Here is a 22,778-nt window from a genome sequence, read left to right on the forward strand (position 1 = left end):
TCATGACTGAATAAACTGAACAAACAAATTGACCTCTTCTCCAAAAACTACATAGTGCCCCGTTAATGTCTAACCGCCTGAAACTAAGAACTGTTGTGTCCAGTTATCTAGAATGAGCAAAACAAACATTGATTTCAGAGGGCCTTTCATCTTTCTTGTGTTTTTATAGAGGCCACCGTAGATGAGGGTGAGACGAGGGGTATTCAGTTGGTTGCAGTCTACAACCTCAATGCTCGATGCCAGTAAATCCTACACACTGGACCTTTAATCAACACAGAGGATATTTTTTTTTAACAGGGAAAACTTAAAACACTTTCAGAACCAGCAGCTCCTCTAACTTCGCAACCAGTGTAAATGCGACAGTTAACAACAATTATTCAATCCTCGAGAACATAACATAATACCAATTCAAAGTAAAGATTTAAAACAAAAAAACGTGTACTGCTTTTTTTTTTTTTACTGTGGCTCTAAATAATAAAAGTGATTCAGTGACCGGAATCAGTAACGATGCCCTTGTGATGTTGTTATTCTTTCTCTTACTGAATCTTTTTCCTCTGTGTGTTGTATTTCAGACCCCTTGATGCTGAAGTGTGTTGCCGCTGAGGGGAGCAATTTCAGTGCTTCCCTGTGAACACACACACACCCAGACACACACACATACACACACATATTGTGGAGCCTTTTGGATACAAGCGCTTCACAGGAGACAATGAGAGGCTACCTGCTGACTGCAATCTTCCTGCTGCCCTTGGTGAGTATTCATGTGCATGCATATATGTGATGTGCACTGTAAGTGTGTGTGTGTGTATGCGTGTGTGTGGGTGTTCAGGAGCATGCAGGAATGTGTAACCATATCCATGTACGAGGGAGTGAGTATCCATCCTCTTGTCCAGCTTCAGATTTGGTTTCATTTTCATGCATACACTCCAACGGGTGTGTTTGTGTCAGGCGCTGGGAGCGTGGAAATCACCATATGCCGCATCAGCACATCAGCATACGTTACAGGTCCTGGATCAGCTCTGTGTAAAGACGACTGGCTGCCTGTTAGAACAATAACAGATGGCCCGGCTGACCGGAGAGCTGCCGATCCATCTGCTGTGACTCACTTTTATTAGCAGGTCTCATTGAAATAAAAAGCAGAATGAGAGAGTTGTGCAAGATGTGTGGGAGGGATTTTATTCAACTGATGCAGCACAGCAGCACTTCGCTCACTGAGGCTTCATGGAGACAGAAAGTGTTTTTGGTTTAACATTACATGACTGATCCAAGATCATCCAGATGATGAAATTTCTTTATCCTTTTATATTTGCCATTAAAAATAGTAATAGTACACGTTTGTTCACGCTGCCCAGTCACATATGGTAAGTGTTCCTACAGCATCTAACGCAGTCTCAAGCTGACCTTCAGCGGCTGATGTGGCAGATACGCCTGCTGTGATGCACTTATTGTGTGTCAAACGGGTCTGTACAGTGGGCCAGTGGTCTGCAACGTCAAATTGGAGTTTTATTATCTGTGATGCGCCGTCCTGCGGGAGCTACTCAGTTATCTGGCCCTCGAAAATAGCCTTGGGGAGGGAAATGTGGTTCTGCAGCTTCAAAATGGACGGCTTATCTGGACAGACATCTGTCCGAGAGGAGAGGAGAGGAGAGGAGAGGAGAGGAGAGGAGAGGAGAGGAGAGGAGAGGAGAGGAGAGGAGGCTTTTATTGATCCGTCCAATGTAATGTTGTCATGGTGTCTGTTTTAGATTAGAGCTTTTTAAAACGACGGCAGTCCTCAGTTAACCTCGATCAGTTTTGCACCAGCTCTTGGTAAATCCGTTGTGTCCTTTCTCTTTTTTAATTTCTAATCAAACGAGTGATTTACTAAAGGTTGTACGATTAAAATCTGGAGGAATAATTGGACATTTTGCGAAATAGGCTTATTCACTTTCTAGTGGAGATTAAATGATACCACTCTCATCTCGCCTAGCTCTGTCCAAAGGTGACAGAAGCTGCTTATCAGCATCTCTAACGCTCACTAATTAAAAAGCTATGTTCTGACCAAAAAACAAAGAGTGAAAATAAGAATGAGGGGTTATGTGTTGGATTATATTCTGGTTGGGAGCAGTAACTTTCTGGAGTCTCTCAAGGAACCTATAATAGACAGTATATAAGAGACATCATTGAATTTAGCATTGGTGCCAGTTCTGTAGTTTTCTGTGGGAGATGCACCGATAAGCGGACTAAAAACCCAACAGATCTATGCCGTATGACCTTTGATGAAGAAGTGCCTCTACAGAATAAAAGAACACACTTCAGAGAACAGGTTAATGACTGATTTTTATAAATGGGCTTCACAGGGCTCAAGTAGAGGCAAATTAAAACGCTCACCATGGCAAATAGAAAAAGTAGCGAGTGAAGTGTCCATTGAAAATGTTACAAAATCCTCTTCCTCTTATTTCGATGCTGCTTTACAGTGAATGACAGGACTAATAATATTTAATGTAACAGGAATATCACATATTGAAATTAAATGTTTACTATTGTGCTATAAACTAATGCTTAGCTGTGAAACAACAAAGATACAAATTATGTGATCAGAAAACTGCAGAAATATACAACAAACATTATCATCAGAAAATAATATTTTAATTATGAACAAAGCAATCTCTGCTGTGTTCAAATCAACATGTGGCTAATACCTGGTCACCATATACATTTTTTTTTTTAAAACCCTGTATATTACGTTACTCAGAGTAGTTGAGTTGGGGTATTACAATAGTTCAGTCAATTTAATAGCTTTTTATCTGTTACTGACCTCGATCAGAGGCTCCAGTCCATTTTAAATAAAGCATAAGAGTAACGCAACTTGAATGCAAATAAATTGTTTAATTAACGAAATGGTAATGTTATCTTAAAAACAAATGAAACATTAGCTAAATAACAACACACCAAAATACCTGCGTCTCCATAACCCAGACTGATGGAGCTCACTCACTACTACACTAACTGCAGCACAGTTACCTAGATATTAGTATTAGTATTAGTGTTTGGAGGCCACTAATGCGCACATTTGGAAAAATCAGTCATTAGCCTTTTCTCTGACGTGTGTTCTTCTATTTTGTAGAGTCACTTCTTCATCACAGTAGATATGTTAAGTTTGAGTCTGCTTGTCCAGGCATCTCCGGTTGACTACAACAGAACTGGCACCAATTACGTAAATTCAATGACGTCCTGTCCCTCCGTCTTTTATGGGTTCCTTGGAGTCTCTGCTGGTTGCGTAATAAGTGGTCCATAGAAGGACAAGAAGTAGTCGTTTTCCACTATTTTGTATGAATAAATGAATATTTTTTTGCTCACGAGGAAACATCTGTCATACCTTCCAATAAAAGGCAACCAACTGTAGACAGGAAGTCACTGTCACGTCACAAGCTGTAGTATAAGCAAAATAGGTGGGGTCATGTCTTTGCCATCAGGTTAGCATAGAAAAAACAAGAGTAAATACTGATTGTAATTTTAGTAGAATAAAAACAAAATACTAATCCAGCTCAGTGACGTGTGTGACCTCCCATCCAGGATTCTCTTGTATTTAAATAAATGAATGAATGACACACTGAATCCTGTCGTCTCTCTCATCTCTGTCTGCACTGATGCCAAACAGATATTAGTCATCTGCATCCAATTATTTTTAATTTCTGGGAAGTCTGTTGGCTCCTAGCTGGATACCTGCAGCTTAGCAACATGGATGCTCACAAAGGCTGCAAAGAACTATTTCTTTCAATCACTGCCAGTGTCAGTTTTAACATCAAACCCTCCTGACAACATTAAAAACAAAGTCCTTTAATATCTTTTTTGTTTTGTTTTGGTTTTGTTTAGCCATCATGGTGAGGCAGCAGCAGTTTCTGTCCAGTATCTGACAGATGTTGTCTGGAAATCGCACCAGATATGAGATAGGAGACAACTCTAATGATGTCTCGCATAATTCATGCAGTGTTTTAAAATTCTGCTCACATGCAGGGCAATAAAAAAGGAAGTGAATCCTAGGACATTTTCGCAGTCGCCGGATGCCGTATCTTACCTAGGCAGCGAGGCCTGAAGTGAATTCATATTGGAGGGCAGAGATAGAGTGATGAGTCAGCCGTGGCTCAGAGGGCTGGGACATATTACACCTATCATTTCACAGTGAAGGAATGGGGGAGCAAGAAAGCAAAGGGTGCAAAACAGAGATTGGCCTTAAGAAAGCGAGACGCAGAGTTATAGAGACACAGTGACTCTACTACCCCTGGGTAGATCATTTCCCTGACTACACCTAAACATACTGCATACTACTCCTCGTGATTTGCTCTTATATAATGCAGCACAAATGAGGTTTAAGTCCAGATTAGACATGGACAGAAAGAGAAAATAAAACTTTCTGGAGGACGAGATTGCAGTGATGGTAGAAGAGGCTGAAGCCAGGCAACAAACCTAAGTTCACCACAGGCTTGGAGGCATATGTGTCTCAAACTGAAATACCACTTCATAACCAGCAGGAAAATCACATAAATTCAGTCTAGACTTTGCTTAGAGATAAGCTAATTTCTGTGTCAAAGAAAGCTTTGATATATAACCACTTATACGTGGTCAAAACTGATCGTAAGTCCGTTTATGAATGAGGCCCATGCTTGTCGCATGGTCCTTGGGCAAGACACCTAATCCGGGGTTGCCACTGGGGATGCACATGCCAGTGCATTACTAATTGGCGGTCCCTGGCCTGGATATATGGGGAGGGCATCCGGCGCACAGAGTTTATGCCAAATCAAAGATGCAAATCACAGAGCAGATGATCCGCTGTGGTGACCTCATAATGAGGAGTCAAAAGAAGCCAAATGAAGAAGAAGGAGGGAAAACACAAACATAGAAACTTTTGATGTCACATAACCAGCCTTATTTTAACTTTGGCAGATATTACTACGTATGTTGTGCTCCTTTGGCAAGAGCAAGAAGCTGATGATGAAAAAAACTGCTTTTCACGGCCTCTAGCACACCTCTCAATGGTGCAGTCGATATTCTTTGTGACACTTCATGTGTTTCTGTTTGTTTTCTCCAGGTGGCCTCAGAGTCCGAGCACTGTATAATCAAGCGTGAGCATGAGAAATGCATGGAGAGGATCATGCTGCACAACCCCAGCGATGACCTTGAGTTAGGTAAGTGAGGATGTGTGAGTACGGGTGTGCATGTGTGTGAGTGTTGTTCCTGCATCCTTCTGTGTGTGTGATCTGGCACGAAGCCCCCGGTTTTCATGCCTCTGCTGTGACTGAATTGTTTTCGTCTTCGGTTGCTCGGAAAGCAGAGAACTGCTGATGAAAGTCATGCATCTCCAAAAAATCAAACTTTCTGGGAACAAATAAAAAACAGACTTGTTTTTATACTCGTCGGTCTGGCATTTTTCAGTTTATCCAATCAGTTTTGAAAAGGTCAGAGAGGGGACGTGCAAAGATGAAAGATGAGTTCGGTTTAACATCGTGTTCGCACCATAAATACATCACCCTGAAAGGCTGCTCGCTACACAACGACCATCCGGTGATATATACAGTTCACAAACCAAATGTCTGCCTGTAATGTCATGCTGAGCTGCTTTCACATTTTTCCCATGTCTCTTCTCCAACAAAACAGGAAGCTTGGTATGCGATTCCTGGAAGCAATTATTTTCTTGGCTATGGACTGTGAGTTTTCATTAGCAACTGCTGCAGGCCTCCCGCTGCTCCAAAGTTGCCCAACAGACTGCATCTCCCAGACTGCACTGTGACTCACGGCTTCGCTGACAGCAACCGGCTCCTCGGAAAAAAAAAAAAAACATGAAAGATTTAGAGTGTAAGATAACAAGTTTAGTGAGGAGAGGAGCTGTAAGTTCAGCTCGTTTTTCATGTGTAGATCTTAAAGGTCGGGCCTGCAGTGTTCCTGTGTGCTGCACAGCAAACTGCAGGTGATCTGCAGTGTGTTTTAATGGAGTGTTTTGTGTTTTTAAAACTTTTTTTTATGTCTCAGGCACTGAGGATGATTAGAGCACAGGTTTCCTTTATAAATAACATAATTTGTTTTCAGTTTGTAGTCTTAATCAGGCATTCTGTCTCTTTTTTTACTCCATTTAGTTATAGCGTTATATTTTCAAACCGTTCAGTCACACGTGTTGGCCTCTTCGACCCTTCAACTGACCCTTGTTTCCTCCTGTCCCTTTTTAAAAGAACCGTTCTGTGTTTCTGCTGACAGCGAATCGTTGTTGAGGAAATGAAAACGATTGGTTTGCAGAAATCTGACTTGAAAAAGGGGACAAAGAAAAATGAGAACAGGAAAACAATGAATAAGTAAAAAGACAAAGATAAGTGTTGGTCAGTTGTAGCCTGGTTGGATTGTTTTTTCCTTTTTTCCATTTTATCAAGATCTATTTCTAGAAGCGTATTTCATGATTTATTTGTTATATTATTTTTAATTGAGGTACTCTGGCCTCAGATTAGTCTGCAGGCTGTGTGAAATTGCTACATAATGATTTGCTGTCTGGTGCTGTAATCAGCATCCAGCTGAATTTAACCAGTGCAACATGAACATGTGAAACCTCCTGCATGGTGTTATTCTCTCAGAAATCAATCATCTCCAGTCAACAGTTTCTCTAGAGCTGAACGAGAATGGATTTGATTGATATCAGAGACATTTTAGTTGGATTTTGATACCTGAACATGACTGTCAGTCCAAAACGGTGTATTAAATTTAGAAGCGCCTCAAGTAGTCCATCCATAGTAAGTTTATCTGCAGCTATTGTGATAATCGATTAATTGTAATCAGAATCAGAGTCTGTTTTATTGGCAAAGTATGTGTACACAAGGAATCTGACAGCAGTTTTTTATCGCTGTGAATGTACTTACACTGGAATGAAGATACAGTCTGGAACAAGAACAACAAAGCTGAACAAATGAAGCTAAAGAATAGTAAAATACATTGGACAAAACAAGACATTTGATCATGTCCCCTTTTTACAAACTCTATTTTCTGACATCTAATTGACCAAACAATTCATGAATTAATCACAAAAAGCAGCAGAGAGAGTAATGAAAAAAGTTGCAGCCCCGCTGAAATTTTTGCCGTTTATATGATTCTCATAAAAGCAATAGATCATATTAAGGTGCAGATGCTATAGCTCCACCTGATGATACAAAAAAACACAACAAATCTCACCCAGTCGTTCGATAAGATCAGCTGTAATGCGAAAAAATGAATGTCCGTATGTTTTTTTGTATGTATGCGGTATGTGTGTGTGGATGCTGTGTAGCCCAGTGAAGATTCAGTGCACTGTGGGATCTTGTGTGAGATAGCCAGTGATGCAGACAGAGTGCTTTATTAAGCCGGTTACCTCTGTAGCTCAGTGCGGCTCATTTGGCTCAGATTTGCCCTTTAAAAGGTAATTGGCTTCGTGTCCGGCTCACCAGACAGAACCAAAACAGATTAGAGAGCCAAGCAGAATAGGGAAAGGTCTGCTAACACACACATACATGTCCAGGAACACATGCACACAGAGATGCAGCCACACTCGAAATGAATGCAAGTGCACACAGATGCAGTCAGATTTGTACCGGCCTCTGTTGCACTATAAAACCGCCCGAGCAGAAATAACATGGTAAAACCTAAAGAGAAGGAGACAGAGGGCGGGGAGGTGCTGGAGATGAAGGACAATGAACCAGAAAGAAAGAGAGACTCGAGAAATGAAAACTGTGGGAGCTGAAAATACAGGATATGAGATTTATAGTGAGTATGAGTCTGGTAATGATTGATGTAGAGGAATCGAAGGAGGTCAAAACAAAACAAAAACAGGAGGATAAATGGAGCTTGGATAAGGGACAGTACACAAAATACAAATTTATCTTCTCACGTGTAGCACTATTTATCCTATTTATTGGTGTGAGTTGTTGAGTTTAGACGGTATCGCCCATAGAGATATCTGCATTCTCTTGAATATAGATACTTTTAAAAACCTCAACAGCAACGTCTCTTTCAAGAAATCATGACCAAATCAAGTGAATCCACAGACCTTGTTGTGAGGAGTTTCATGTAGGATCTATTTTCTTTCTACCGAACTACACCTGCCATCCCAACACATCTTCATACCTGAATGACTGAATTGGTCGATTGCCAGTGGTTGGGTAGGTTTCTGGTTTTGCCAGTCCGTCCCAGTTTACAAGCTTCACTTACTTTGATTTTGTGCCAACCGACAGAACTGGCATTTGTCAGGTGTACCGTCAATTTTACTTGCAACATTCACATATACGTGGGCAAATGTTGCTTCTGTCATCCGCTCAAAGTTTTATTTATTTGATATTTTAATGTTAAACGTTAGAAGAAGAGAAGTTTTGCACTGTACGCGAACACCAAGCAGTCTCCTGCTTTTTGAACCCATCGATCATCGACCTCCTCCCTAGACAGACCTTGTTGCTCACTCTACTACTTCACCTGACTTCCTTCTTTGCTGCCGTAATAATTACTACGGCCACTCGAGGTCGCAGCCTAACAAGACACATAAATATCTGTCATAAGTAGCTGCTTTCACAGTCAACCCATGTGGTCAGTTTTCTGATGAGGACGGGCTGGAACACAGCTATAAGGAAGCCTGAATCCACTCATGGACGAGATGCTCGTGCTCGTGACAGTGCAGGTCGTAAACATGGATGGCCTCCTCCTCGGCTGAGCTCTAACTTTAGTTGGCTTGCCTCTTGTCCATGACTAGATGCTTCTGTGCGATGTACGGTGTAGCGCTGCAGAAATAAACTAGTTCCTTTGCTGTCTTTTTTAAATGTATTTTTTGCCGCTTTGAGTGTTTTTTAGCCGTCTAGTTCCATTATGTATAAGAGAAGGCAGACATCTCTACGGTCAATATCTCCAAACCTCGCCCGCTCCAACAAAATCAGTCTAGCCTGTTTTGTGATACAGGTGGGTCAGATTTAATAGACAATGAATGAAATTGACTGTCAGGTGCACTGCAGTGATTTAAACATTAAATTACTTTAAAAAGGTTTTTCAGTTCTACAGAGGTGTTGATTCAACTTTTGGTTCTTGGATTAAATCAATAACTGAACACAATCTTTATTTATGTGTAGTTGTGTTTATTTACAGAGAATTATCACCTGAATCTTTATGGAGCTTTATAGCTGAGATTTATTGTGCTGTTTTGAATTTGCAGTCTGTAAACTTACAGTTTCGTTTCACTCTTGCCACTCTCATAGTGTTGTTTTGGGCCATAGCAGGAAGCTGTCAACCTCACTTTTCCAAAACCCTATTTTTGTCCCTCTCATTTTTTTAGCATCAGGTTGATATTTATTGTAGAACCTCTTTGAATGGTGTCCTCTTACTGTCTAGCTGCCAAAAATCCAGAGGAGAGAGAGGATGTGAGTTGATATAAAACATGATGCTCTTATCTGAGTCAACAGCACTTATTACCATCATAGCGCTCAGAACTATGAGCTTAATTCAGCAGCAAGTGGTACTGTTAGTCCTCTGCAGGCTTTTTGCCCCAGCTTATGCTTCTCAGGCTACACCAAAGGCTGCCTTGTCTGATTGATGAAGGTTGTCGGGGCTGTAGGCAACCAAAAATACATGTAGGCAATACATATGGCTGAAGAAGGCACTGACAACTTTCTTTTTTCCTCCCCGTCACTTCTGACACCAAACCTATTGCCTAAACGTTAGACATGCAAAGTTAGCAACTTGCTGGTAAACATAGCGGAGCGATACGCAGCTAAAGACTTTCCCCTCAGATTGGTATAAACCAGAACCAGAGCTAAAAGAGAGTGAATATTAGACTTACATTGATCAGGTGGTCTGAAGCCTGACTCTCGATGAATGATAATGTTGCTCTGTAATCGCTGGATGTGTAAAAAAACTTTACTATTTACTTTACTACTATACTTTACTTTATGCTAGCAAGTTCACCATATGAGCGTAAAAGATGATATTATGACAGTGTTGTCTTCACAACTTGCTTTCAAAGTGGCAAAAGATCTGAGACCTGAGCAACTTAATGCAAGGTGCAAATGCATCGTGAACTGAACGAGAACGTGTGTGAAAGCAAGTAGGTCCTAAGTAAGTAAAGTATAGGTTGTTGTTCAAATTTAGAGAGTGAGCAAGTGAGAGAGCTGAAAGAAAAACCCAGCTCTAGTTAATGATTTAACATCTATTCCGTGCACTGAAAGTGGCAAACGTTGCTTGAAATGTTAAAGCGATGAAAAATGAATCATGTACAGCAAGAAATAACTGTGTGTGGGACTCGTCTGGGCAGCTGATCTGCTGTTAACAGAGCATATATTTTATCCAGTCACAGAGTCGCCTACACGCCAGTTCTGCAACAAACCAAGGCAACGTGACACAATACTTTCATCAAGTATTACATATGCATATTTTACAAGAGGGGACAAAAAAATGAAGAATTTGTTCCAGACATGGTTTCCCCTCACTCAGCAACCCACAAAACTCTGTGATTTTTAAAGGGAATCTGGGGCTTGTTTGCAGCCGCCTCATATTCCTCACAGAGGACAGAGATCCGATCTCAATGAGGATAACAAGAACGCGCTAAAAACACCAGGTGTAAACGCAAAGGCAAGATCAGATCGTATTTTATCCAGATGACATATTCAGATAAAGATCCTTTTTTAGGCTACAGCAGCTAAAATAAAGCGTTAATGTGTGCTGACTAAGACAGCTCAGGAGAGGTAATTAGATCTGAAAGCTGCTTCCATGTAAGCGACAGTTTTGTCCATATGGGTGTCGTGAAAATGTTAGATATCATTGAGAATTAAACTTCATTACCTCCCATTCAATTACCTCAACTTGCTTTAATTCAGTTAAATCAAATTCAATTAGCAACAGTATCATTTCATCACCTTAATCAAAGAGGAGATGCTGATAGCAGCTCCACACTGACTTCATCGTGTTTCTGTTTATCTGCTCCTCAGCGTGTCCATGGATGTGGGATAACCTGACCTGCTGGCAGGCGGCCAGGGAAGGTGAAGTTGTGGTGGTCAACTGTCCAGACTTCTTCCATGAATTCATGGACCCTGACGAGGGTAATTATTAGCTGTGTCTCACTTGATTTGAAGTCATTCGTATTTTAAACGCTAATTTCATTGAGTCCACTTCAGCCAAAGTCAGTGCAGACAAATTTTTGACTTTCAGAGATGGAGAAGGTCAGTCGTAACTGCACCAAGGACGGCTGGTCCGAACCGTTCCCTCACTACGTGGACGTCTGCTTCTTCTATGACAACACCACCGATCCTGTACGACCTCTTTCACCTCGTCTACATTTCCTATTACATTTAGCACAGACGCACATGACTAACCCTCTGTGTCCAACATTAGGAGGAGTACTACGCCTCAGTCAAGGCCCTGTACACTGTCGGCTACAGCACATCGCTGGTGTCTCTGACTACAGCCATGGTCATCCTCTGCAGATTCAGGTGAGCGTCACAATGTGGCCTCAGAACTAGAACATCATATGGAAATTTGTTTCACTTATGCCTGTTCTCCACATTTTCTACTGTTAGATCCTGTAGAAAACAGTAGAAGTGACAAAATTCATGACAACAGTTTCAACAGTTTTTAAATAAGGCTGTAAACAATGGGAGTGAAAATCAAGTTAAAGGGTACAGGGTTAAACACACCCAGCTGCATTCATTAATTTGCTTTGATGGACTCTGAGGAGTGAAGACAAGATAAGATGTGATGTATTTTCTCTCTCTCTTCTCTCCAGGAAGCTCCACTGCACCAGGAACTTCATTCACATGAACCTGTTTGTGTCCTTCATCCTGAGAGCCATCTCCGTCTTCATCAAGGACGGTGTGCTGTACGCTCAGGAGGACAGCGACCACTGCTTCGTTCACACAGTCAGTAACAACAACCCCTTTATAAGCCCTATTCGCACAGGACTGACAACCTTTTGTTGCGTCTAATCCTCTCCAAACCTGTCATGACTCATTTTAATCGTCAATATAGTCGATCTCACAGCACAGCTGATGAACGCTGATCGCCACAGTATGAGCAGTGACCAAATATCTTACTTGTACAGTTGTTTTACAACAGAAAACAGATGTTGAATAAAATACAACCCAGAATCACTGAGATGTCGATTGGCACGAGACTAATATTATCACATGACTTCTGTGTTTGGTGAAATATGGAAGGTGATGTTTACTTGACGACTTCTGTTCTTATTACAAGTTACTTGAGGACCTGAGATAATACTAATCAAGTGCATATAAAAATACACATTATCTGTGGTAGATAAATGACTTTTCATCTGAAGTTTTCATCAATAGACAAGAAAACAACCATGACTGGTAATTTGGTTATAAATTAATGGAAAAATGAGCAGGTTATATTCAAGTCACAGTGCTAATGTTTTCATTATTTCAAATTTGAAGCAGATAATTGCAAAATGAGGCCTTTTTTATTCTAATTGGTTCCTATTCTGCCAAGGATAAGCAGTATGAGAAGTCTGTTGAAGAGTGTTGGTGGTAGATTTCAAGATTATTGGTTTAATAGTTTCCAGATATCTCTATTAAAGGATTTCATCCGAGTGCAGCCACTCAAGGAAAGCACGCATGTCAAAATAAGATCAAGCCTGTTCCGTTTGAGATATAAAGACAGACGGCTTGAAACACTTCTCCTCCAGTCTTTCTGTTTGAAATGCACCTTTGTACGAACTTCAATCACATGCAAATTTTACAAAAAGCAAACACGCTATTAGATGACTAATACGTCCCTGATTACAAATGCAGAACAAGCTCTTAGGCTTTGTCTGCTAACAACACATTGCTCGTTCTTGTTAAGCAGCCATGATAAATAAACCTAATTAGGTACGCTAATGGCTTCAGCAAGGCCAGTGGAAATCTTCTACTAGAGCCTCATTAACATATCAATGGGTACTCTGCCCTTTTTGTCAAACCCGCTGCTGTACCGTTGTTGCTATGGCAATCACAGGTCACCATCATGGCGTCGTGGTACCAGGAATCAGATCAGTGCTGTAATTGGTTGACCCCACTCAGAATATGGACTCTTTAATTAACACGATGTCATTAGATTACAGTCCACCTGACATGTAGGTGGCTCTCTACTGTGAAAACATACAGTAGCTGCTGAATGCTACATTTTTAGGCTAATTGCCGTGTTTGCTGCCCCGTCACCCCAGTGACAACGATGTCTGTTGGCACTGTGACTTACAGGTGTAAGGACGTTTGTTGTCTCAAGCTCTTCAAAGAAAGACTGAGCGTTAAATCCTGCCCCTCTGCCTTTGCTCTACTGATGCGCCTCTTCCTGTGTTTTCCCCATGCAGGTGGCGTGTAAAGCAGTGATGGTTTTCTTCCATTACTGTGTCATGTCCAACTATTTCTGGCTGTTCATCGAAGGTCTGTATCTCTTCACTCTGCTGGTGGAAACTTTCTTTCCGGAGAGACGCTACTTCTACTGGTACACCATCGTAGGATGGGGTGAGTATCCGTTCCTGAGCGGTTATCAATAATGTCGGAAAGCAGTTCTTCTTCACTTCTGCTTCTGTTCGTACTGTAAATTCAACAGTTCATGACCCCATTTCAACTCTGAAAAGTCAATTTATTTAGATTTTTATTCTCAGTGTTTTAATCTTAAGAAGAATAGAGATAGTACAATGAGATACACCAGATATTTTAACTTCTCGTCACCTGTATGTCTTAATCCTGGAGGTCACGTTAAAACCGTTTTGTTTCTAATAGTTGCAACAGCCTTTTAAATTTCAGCCAAACTTCACCATAAGGCACAGATGAAGTAGCAACACTATATAGAGACAAACACTTCTGTTCATTATGATAACAGCTTGTATTAGTCATCATTTATCTGATCTTTTTACAGATAAATACAGAATAATCCAGTTTACAATCACACAAATATGAATCCTAATTCTATAATCCTAATTCCATGTGTGACATGATGAGTGTTATTGTGACAATAGTTCTGTATTTTTCTCAGATTTATCAATGATTACTGTTGTTACAGGAACTCCAACCATCTGCGTCACAGTCTGGGCAGTCCTGAGGCTCCACTTCCATGACACTGGGTATAACTCCTCTTCCGACTTCAGATTTTACATTCAGAAAAAGAAGAAATGCATGTTGCGTGTTTGCCATGTTTACGGTGTATAAGGCACTTGAGTACATTTCACTCACAAGTCTATTTAGTCTAAATTTAGGAAGACGGCTGAGACCTTGACAGTGTTGTTGAAATCATTTAATGTGTTCAACTGTAAAAACTGATAATGTGAGTAGGTACGTAGGCTACCGATGTTTTAGCATGCAAATTCACAGGGTTACAAGCTTTTGTTGATTTCCCATCTATTCCTCGATCATCTCTTGTGCACAATACATAATGTGAGTAAACAAACACCACTTAAAATAATTAGACTGATCATTCTGAGTAGGTCAAATTACAGATTTTATTCTCTTTTGTTAAGTTTGCTTCCATTTTAAATCCTCCACTCCGCTCTGACCCTCTCTCTCCGTCTTCCGATACTCTGCAAATGGCCACTTGATTGACATATTTTATGGCGCTGTGTATTACCAAGTGATGAGAGAAAGTGAAGGAGAGCATGCTGAATGATATTCCCCTCCTCCTCCTCATCCTCCTCCTCCATCAGATGCTGGGATACAAATGAGAACACTGCCCTCTGGTGGGTGATCAAGGGACCAGTTGTGGCTTCTATTATGGTATGGCAGATCCTGATGTGTTTGTTCAGTTTTTCTCATGTTTTATTAAATGAGTGCTCCAGATTTATGTCATTGCGTTTTGTTTTTCCTCAGATCAATTTCGTCCTCTTCATTGGAATAATCGTCATCCTGGTCCAGAAGCTGCAGTCTCCTGATATCGGAGGGAATGAATCAAGCATTTACCTGTAAGTTAACGTCATCCAGTACACTGATTCCAGTGATGTACATCTTCAGAAAACACTGTGTGTGAGAAATGTTGTACATAAAAATGATTTAAGTGAATTAACAGGATTTTAACATCTCTAGTACACTGTGCATATAAACATGTGATTCACTTGTGCTGGCAATATTCTGTATTTCTCTTAGTAACAACAAATCCCATGAGAATACCAACACCAAAAATGCAACATTTTAAAACACCAAAATACAAACAAAACTAACCGATCGAGGCGGCAGTAGACCAGCAACTCTCATGTTCTACGAGGTAAAATTATTGTTTTTATCAAAGCAGTCTGCTGGATTTGAAGACAGCTCGGATGGATATAAGAGCTTAAGTTATACCGTCAGTAAACATTATAGTAATCATCCCAAATCACAGGTGTCACATTGTCAATCAACAGGTCTGCCACTCTCATAACGTGACATCACGATTGGTTGATGCCTTCATTGGCAATGCAAAAGCTCAGGAAAAACGATTTGCAATAACTTTAGTGTGAAAATACTTAGGATGAAAGCAACAGTTCAAAAAAATAATATAAACGGCAAAAAAAGCACCTCAAGTGTATAAAGGCCTAAAAGGAACAGTTCACCCAAAAATTAAAATTCAGTCATTACCTACTCACCGCCATGCTGAGTGGAGTCCACAAAGAGCTCAGTTGTTTAAGAGAATGCTGCAACATTGTTTTGCTGTGAAGCTCCAGAAATGTTTTGCAGACTACAAAACTTTCCATCGGCATAGGGGTGAGTAGTTAGTGAGTGAATTTTCTTTTTTGGGTGAACTTATCCTTTCTAAGACTATTTAAAACACATACTTATAAACCACAGTAGGTGGCATGTTTCTTCATTATTTTGAATCCGCCCTACATCAAGGTCCTGCTGCGACGAATTGTCACTCGAGCACCAAATGCTGAAAATAGTTCCCAACAAACTCACGATTTCCTTCTGTTTGGGGGTGTTTGCCACAAACATGGTTTCGGGAGTTTGTGACCTGATTTTAAAGATTTACAGTAAGAATGGGTATAAGTGTGAGACAGGGTGAGGAAGTATTGAAAGAAGGACTAACACATAGTCAGCTTTGGTGTTCTCATGGGATTTGTTGAAAAATACAGAATAGCACTAGCTTTTTCCTTTAATCAGACACTACATGACACCTTGGACACAAGATGAAAAACAGCATTATTTGGCCTGCATAAGTCTGGTCTGTATAACCGCTACTGTTTTAAATGTAGATCAGTTGGCATGTCCCTTTATTATACAATATCTGATATTTAGAAACAGGAGAACAGCAATGCATATATTTTCATATCTTTATCAATAGTGTAACTGATGTGTCATCCTAGATGCTTATAAATACAGATACATATAAATCTAGTCATTTGTAGTACCTGTTGGCAGGAAGCTTGAGCCTCATTATGGAGTTGTACTGTAGCCAGACATCACTCCTGCTCTGCTCCCACAGGACGCCGTCTTCTGAGGCCCAGCAGATAATCTCATTTCATCTGTTGCTTAGACCTGTGCGTGCGTGACCAAGTGTGAAGATGTGTGTGTGTGTGTGTGTGCGCGCGCGTGTGTATTGTGTACGAGACTGTGCGTTTGTGTCCCTAAAGACACTGTCTTTGTTGTATTGTTGTGTTGTCTTTGTGCTGTGTAGCAGCTGTGCTCAGAAATGCTTCAGTGAGCCCACACAGGCTGTTCAGCATTCGTGCAGGATGTCAGAGTTATCCACCATCACACTGTAAGTGTGTCTGCGTGTGTGTGTGTCTGTCTTGTGTTGACCGCATGTGTGTGTGTGTCGTGTGTGTTTTACACCAGGGGTTCTTAGAGTTTTTATAATGGTCTGAACTCCCAAATGTATACTTGCTCTCTCTGTGTCTCACACTTGTTTGTACTTCTATACTTGTGAGGACTAGAGCCCGACAAATACTTGATATTTGGGGGGGATGCCGAGAACGGTATAGTCCTAGTGACATGGAGGCAGGATATTTTACAGTTTAACATTGAACTTTATTGTCTAAAATGACATCAGATCACTGAAACAGAAAACTTTACTGGGGATTTAATAATTAGAAATTACCCTTAAACACCTTTCCCTGCATGATGTCCTGTAAAAATAAAGATTATACTGGCACATATCAGACAACATATATGCTGATACCGACATACCTTTGAGAGGCAGTGATGGCAAAAGTACACACATTCTATACTCGAACAGATACCTGTGTAAAAACGGACTCTGGTCAAAGTACAAGTACTGATTCAACTACTTTGCTCAAGTAAAAGTAATAAAGCAACAGGCTGAATTGTACTCAGAGTATAAAAGTAAAAAGTATCTCTCTGAAGGATATTTTTACCAGCCATTTGAAAGCTAACTGAACATCATGTTGTGTTGTTATAATTCAAAGACTATTAAACTTAAAGGCAGAGTCAGTATGATTTGACCGAGGTGTTCGTAAATGCACCAGAGATAGTTGATTGTTGAGTCACATTCCCAGGACATCAAATACATTTCGGTTTGATAAAACGTCGTAAAAAAACGATAATTGCCCTCAAATGCATTGAAACTAAAGTAACAAGCCTGTTTTAAATATGTAAGGAGTAAAAGTAAAAAGTTCATTGTCATAGTCTAATGTTGGCAGGTATGATAACATCCTTAAATTACAGTTATTCTTACCAAGTAGTTCCTGAGTAACTACTCACATTATTGTGTATCTTATTGTAAATTGTTTTCAGATTTGGTTTACAACCCCGGTTGCAAAAAAGTTGGGATGCTGAGTGAAATATAAATAAAAACAGAATGCAATCATTTGCAAACAAATGTTTTACAAATGTTTTTTAACAAAGTCTTCCTGAGCCCAATGTAGTAATATCCTTTATATAATCATGAGTTTCACAAAATGTTGAACCTCGCCCCCTCCTTGCATGTGAACGTCTGAGATAGTAAAACACGATACTATCACCTGTTACCATTGAACCTGTTTACCTGTACCTGAGAAAAGATTTTTCTCCTTCAGATGTAAGTGGACAGCAGAGTCTTGACCTGAGGAGTTGGCCCTCCTGTATTGTGCCATTTATGGAGAGGACATACAGCGAATTACGATGTTGCTACGTTAATAGCAACATCGTAATTCGCTGTATGTCCTCTCCATAAATGGCACAATTTCGTTTTCTGTCTCCGTCTCTCGGAGACAGAAAAACGTAGCAACATCGTAATTCCTTATGTCGCGGGAATATCTGAGAAACTCAGGAGGATCTTCAATAAACATCATATCCCGGTTCACTTCAAACCTACCAGCACATCAAGGCTTAAACAGAGTACTGTAGTTTATGCTGTTCAATGCAGCCAGGACTGCACAGATTTGTATATTGGGGAGACAAAGCATCCTCTCAATAAACGAATGACACAACACTGGAGGGCCAATTCCTCCTCAAGACTCTGCTGTCCACTTACATCTGAAGGAGAAAAAACATTCCTCTGAGGACAACAGTGTAAACATCTTGGCCAGAGAAGACAGATGGTTTGAAAGAGGAGTAAAGGAATCCACCTATGTCAAACTGGAACGACTTGTCTTTGAACAGAGGAGGTGGCCTAAGACATTATTTATCACCCACCTACAATGCTGTGCTGAGTTCCCTCCACAGACAGATTAACAACCATCCACACCTGGGCTCACCTAGCCTTAGAAACCCACATGAAGGATGGTTGGATCAACGACCCACACGTGTCCTTAACGACTCTGTAAGGACACCTACACACAGAGTTTAACAGCCTGTGACTCCCCTCCAGTTAGTTAAAACTGAACAAGCCTCTTGGATGAGAAGTGAAACGCCTTCAAGAAACTGAAACGCGTCCAGTTGCCTACAATACAGCACTTAGAACATGACCTGGATGACTGAGAACCTTCATCAAGACGTTCTACACAGGTGTTTTTGGAGCATTCAGCAACTTCCTCAGGCGTTTGTTGCTCTTATCCTAACTTGTTTGAAACGTTTTGCTTATATCAAATTCAAAATAAACATATATTTACAAAAATCAATGAAGTTGATGAGATCTTTGTACTTGTTTCAGTGTTTTACACAGCCTCCCAACTTTTTTGGAATCAAGGTTAAGGTGCTAGTGGTGAAACATAAGCACAAAATGTTCTAGTGTTCGTACATTTTCTAACATCTCACAGTGAAAGAGTTTAGGGTATAAAGTTTTTTCTTCTGCTCCTTAAGTACCTCTGGGGGTCACTGCTGCACTGTAAAAACCTGCACTGTGTTTGTACATTTATGTCTTTCAGTTCCATATTTGTTGTGTGTTTCTGTGTTTTTCCATTCCTTGTGTCTATGTGAGACACAATGTTTTGCTGCATGATACCTGCTGCAGAGATAAGGAGATAAATACATAACTATTTGACTACAGGGTTATATTTCACATGTCAACGGTTATATGTTTCTTGTCTCAGTCTTGTGACGGTCTTCACCTAAAGATGGATTAGTGCACTAAATCAAACCGCAGTCCTAAAGGATAATAATAAAGCTGGTGTTGTTCTATATTTTTTTATTGTCAACAAATCCCATCAAAGACCAAAACCACAACAATATACAACAATCCCTCAATACCACCATGTCCATTTATTGTTACGGAATATGTAGATCTTTACAAACGGGTGACAAATGCATTGTTTCAATTTTAATTTTCCTTTAGAAGCTGGTCACTCTAGATTTTAACTATCCTCACTCAAACAGGCGGAAATAGTGAATTTGTTGGGAACTATTTTCAGCTGCGGATGGATACACATGAGGTGCTCCAGTGAGTATTTACAGCAGCAGGGACTGATTAGAAATAAACTATGGTGCCCAGGTTCATTGCAATATAGCAACAAGTCAGCCAGTGCATCAGTTTGGTTCATATATGTGTTTTTAATAGTGTTTTGAGACAAAAATAGCTATTTTGCACAGAAGAATGAGATTTATGAGGCTTTGGTTACACAGGCAGTATTTGTTAGAAGGGTCAGCTCATTGTTGGTTTTGGTGTCTTCATGGGATTTATTGACAAAAAAGAAATAAAGAACATCTTCAGCCTTGGCGCTAAAAATAACCATAGGACTATTTTAGTCAAAAAATGTGTCATAACATCACATCAGTAACGCAATCAGAAACACCTAAATCTTATTAAACTGTGTGTGTTTGTGTGTGTGTAGGCGTCTGGCGCGCTCCACCCTCCTGCTCATCCCGCTGTTCGGTATTCACTACACTGTGTTCGCCTTCTCACCTGAAGACTTCAGCAAGAGGGAGAGACTGGTCTTTGAACTGGGGCTGGGATCCTTTCAGGTATTTCTATGTGCTCTTACAGCTTCTCGAAGGTCCGGTTTCAATTAAAGAGAGGTCCCAGATGGTGAATGAGAGAACATGATGGAATGATAAATACAAAGAGGCTCTTTAGGAGAGGGCTAGTGATGCTCAAACCTACTTTTCTTCCCTCACTGTCCACAGCTATGCAGCGACCTAAACATTTTTCCCAAAAAGAAGTTGAAGTTTTTGCAGGAAGCAATTATTAAACTATGTAAACAAAAGTAAAACAAAGTTAGTATAGCAACAACAAACCTGGATTCACAGAAGTAACGACAAGCTGTCGAATTAGGGATGTTTTCTCACTGTCTGTGGTTAAACACAATAACTGAGTAAACACACACATAAGTTATGTCTGAAATCACCTTAACTCATTCACTACCCCTATAATAGACAGTCAACAGTTCACTCTGAGTGAGTGGTAAATTGTTATTATTATACTGTTATTATTAATCATCAGACTGCAAGCTTACACTTCTCTAAATTAGTAATGGATATTGGGGTATGGGTGCAGATATGCATGTGCATGGATTTGCAATAAAAGTCAAATGAAATGTGTTGCATTATTTCTGGGGACTAATGATATTCACAAAACACAAAATAACAATTCAGATATGTCACAGAGTAAACAATCATGTGAAACACTAAAATATCCCAATATACCTCACTAATTTTGAGTAATATAGTTAGAAATAACCGATATAACAGCAGCTTAAAGGGTAACTCCACCAGTGTTACACATTAAAGGTCTCAGTAAAGTTGATGTTTGGGTGACAGGGTTCAGGTTTAGTGCTACAACTGTAAATAATGAGCAAATCACCTGAAAAATTGTGAAAATAATTTTAAGCCATTTTCTTACTTTCTATAAACAAGATGATTATTCAGTTAATTACACCATTTAAATCACCGAGCCGGCTACGAACAGAGTTTGATGCAAAAAATACACAAATTTAACAGCATAAGCCAACATACAGTCTAACTGCAACAAATACAAACGTCCTATCCAGTGCTTATGACCCTATATTTGTGCCAATATGTGTAAACAGAATATCAGGTATTGACAACTTCTGCAACTATAATGTGGAAAATAACAAACAAATCTTCAGAGTGAAATATAAACTTCATCTTGAACAGCAGTTCATAGAAAATGTTACAGACCAGTAGACTTGACATGATGACACATTACAGTTTCTGGATACTGAAGCTTCAGTGACCTCTTTCTGCTTTTCAGAGCTGTCAGCAAACACTGTTTTGTAGCATAGCTGTCAGTAGAAGTAGCATAACATTTTTAAAAGCTTATCCAAGTCCCACAGTGAGACGTTTTTCGATCTGTCTTTAGTCTTTGCTGATAAGGATGCAACTATTTTTAAAAATGAAAGCATATTTCCACCTCAAGCTGTTTTTCTCTTATTTGATGTCTCCATTCTTCTCCTCAGGGCTTTGTTGTAGCTGTCCTCTACTGTTTCCTCAATGGAGAGGTAAGCTTTTGTCCCGGTTCATAAACACATTCACTTTGTGTTTTTTCTGACATTATTTATTCCAGGACTGCTCTCAATGTGTGTAGTGACTATCATCGCAAAGCTGTAAAAATGTACTGTAAACCTTATTTTAGTTTTTAGAAGGTATAAACACTTATTTATTTATAACACAATATAATCTAGATGCCAACGGTCAACACCAACCCAATCTCCAATCTCTCAATGTATGACATCAACTCATGCTTTCAGTAACATGCAAGAAAATGCTTTCCAACTTAAAAGATGCCGGTAGTCTTTGTAAAATCACAGTTTATAGCTCACTAACATTAACAAGTAATGATGAAAAGGCAACCAAACATCCTTTCATTTTTTGGAACAACTAAAAAGGTAAATGTTCTATTGTTGTTGGTAAAAATAGCAATACAAAAAACTTACTTGGTATCTGTGGCAGAAAACGTACAATGCCAACTTTTTATTCTGGCGACTGGGCCAGTCAAACCTAAACACTGACCTCTGATGTAAAATATAAAGACTTATTTATTGAGATAACAGCTTTGCTATATTGTCAAGTCATCATTAACTAACTTTTTATACACCAGGTACAAATGCTCCACAGGAACGACAACTGTTGGCAAAAACTTGTGTGTCTTAAAGTGTCGCCCACGCGAGTTAAGCGTACTGTACCTACAGCTTAAAGTACATTAAAAATGACCTTGTGAAGTTTCTCCCTAAAGGTGCAGTCGGAGATCAAGAGGAAATGGCGCAGCTGGACGGTGAACCGATACTTTGCTGTGGACCTGAAGCAGCAGCGGCACCCTTCGTTGGCCAGCAGTGGAGTGAACGGCGGGACTCAGCTGTCGATCCTCAGCAAGAGCAGCTCCCAGATACGCATGTCCAGCCCACTGGCGGAGAACGCCAACATCAGCCTCCCAACCTGAGCGTCTGATCGGCACGAGACGACTTTAAAGGTGCCGTTCCACTTAATGTACATCCAGACCAACCAGAACAGACCAAAGTGACC

At 40.1% G+C, this 22,778-nt stretch overlaps 1 protein-coding gene across 1 annotated transcript; it reads left to right on the plus strand.

The window, feature by feature from the left end:
- Window positions 1–645: 645 nt before the first annotated feature.
- On the plus strand, window positions 646–22,778 carry LOC141016759 (pituitary adenylate cyclase-activating polypeptide type I receptor-like). The gene is made up of 13 exons (XM_073491299.1): window positions 646–751; window positions 5,069–5,165; window positions 10,953–11,063; window positions 11,173–11,273; window positions 11,356–11,453; window positions 11,747–11,879; window positions 13,328–13,481; window positions 14,023–14,083; window positions 14,660–14,729; window positions 14,823–14,914; window positions 20,132–20,261; window positions 21,716–21,757; window positions 22,492–22,778. Exons 1-13 carry the CDS (start codon window positions 710–712, stop codon window positions 22,693–22,695), a joined length of 1,335 nt encoding a protein of 444 aa, XP_073347400.1. The 5' UTR covers window positions 646–709; the 3' UTR covers window positions 22,696–22,778.

This window comes from Pagrus major, chromosome 21, assembly GCF_040436345.1.
Source record: "Pagrus major chromosome 21, Pma_NU_1.0".
Classification (NCBI taxonomy): domain Eukaryota; kingdom Metazoa; phylum Chordata; class Actinopteri; order Spariformes; family Sparidae; genus Pagrus; species Pagrus major.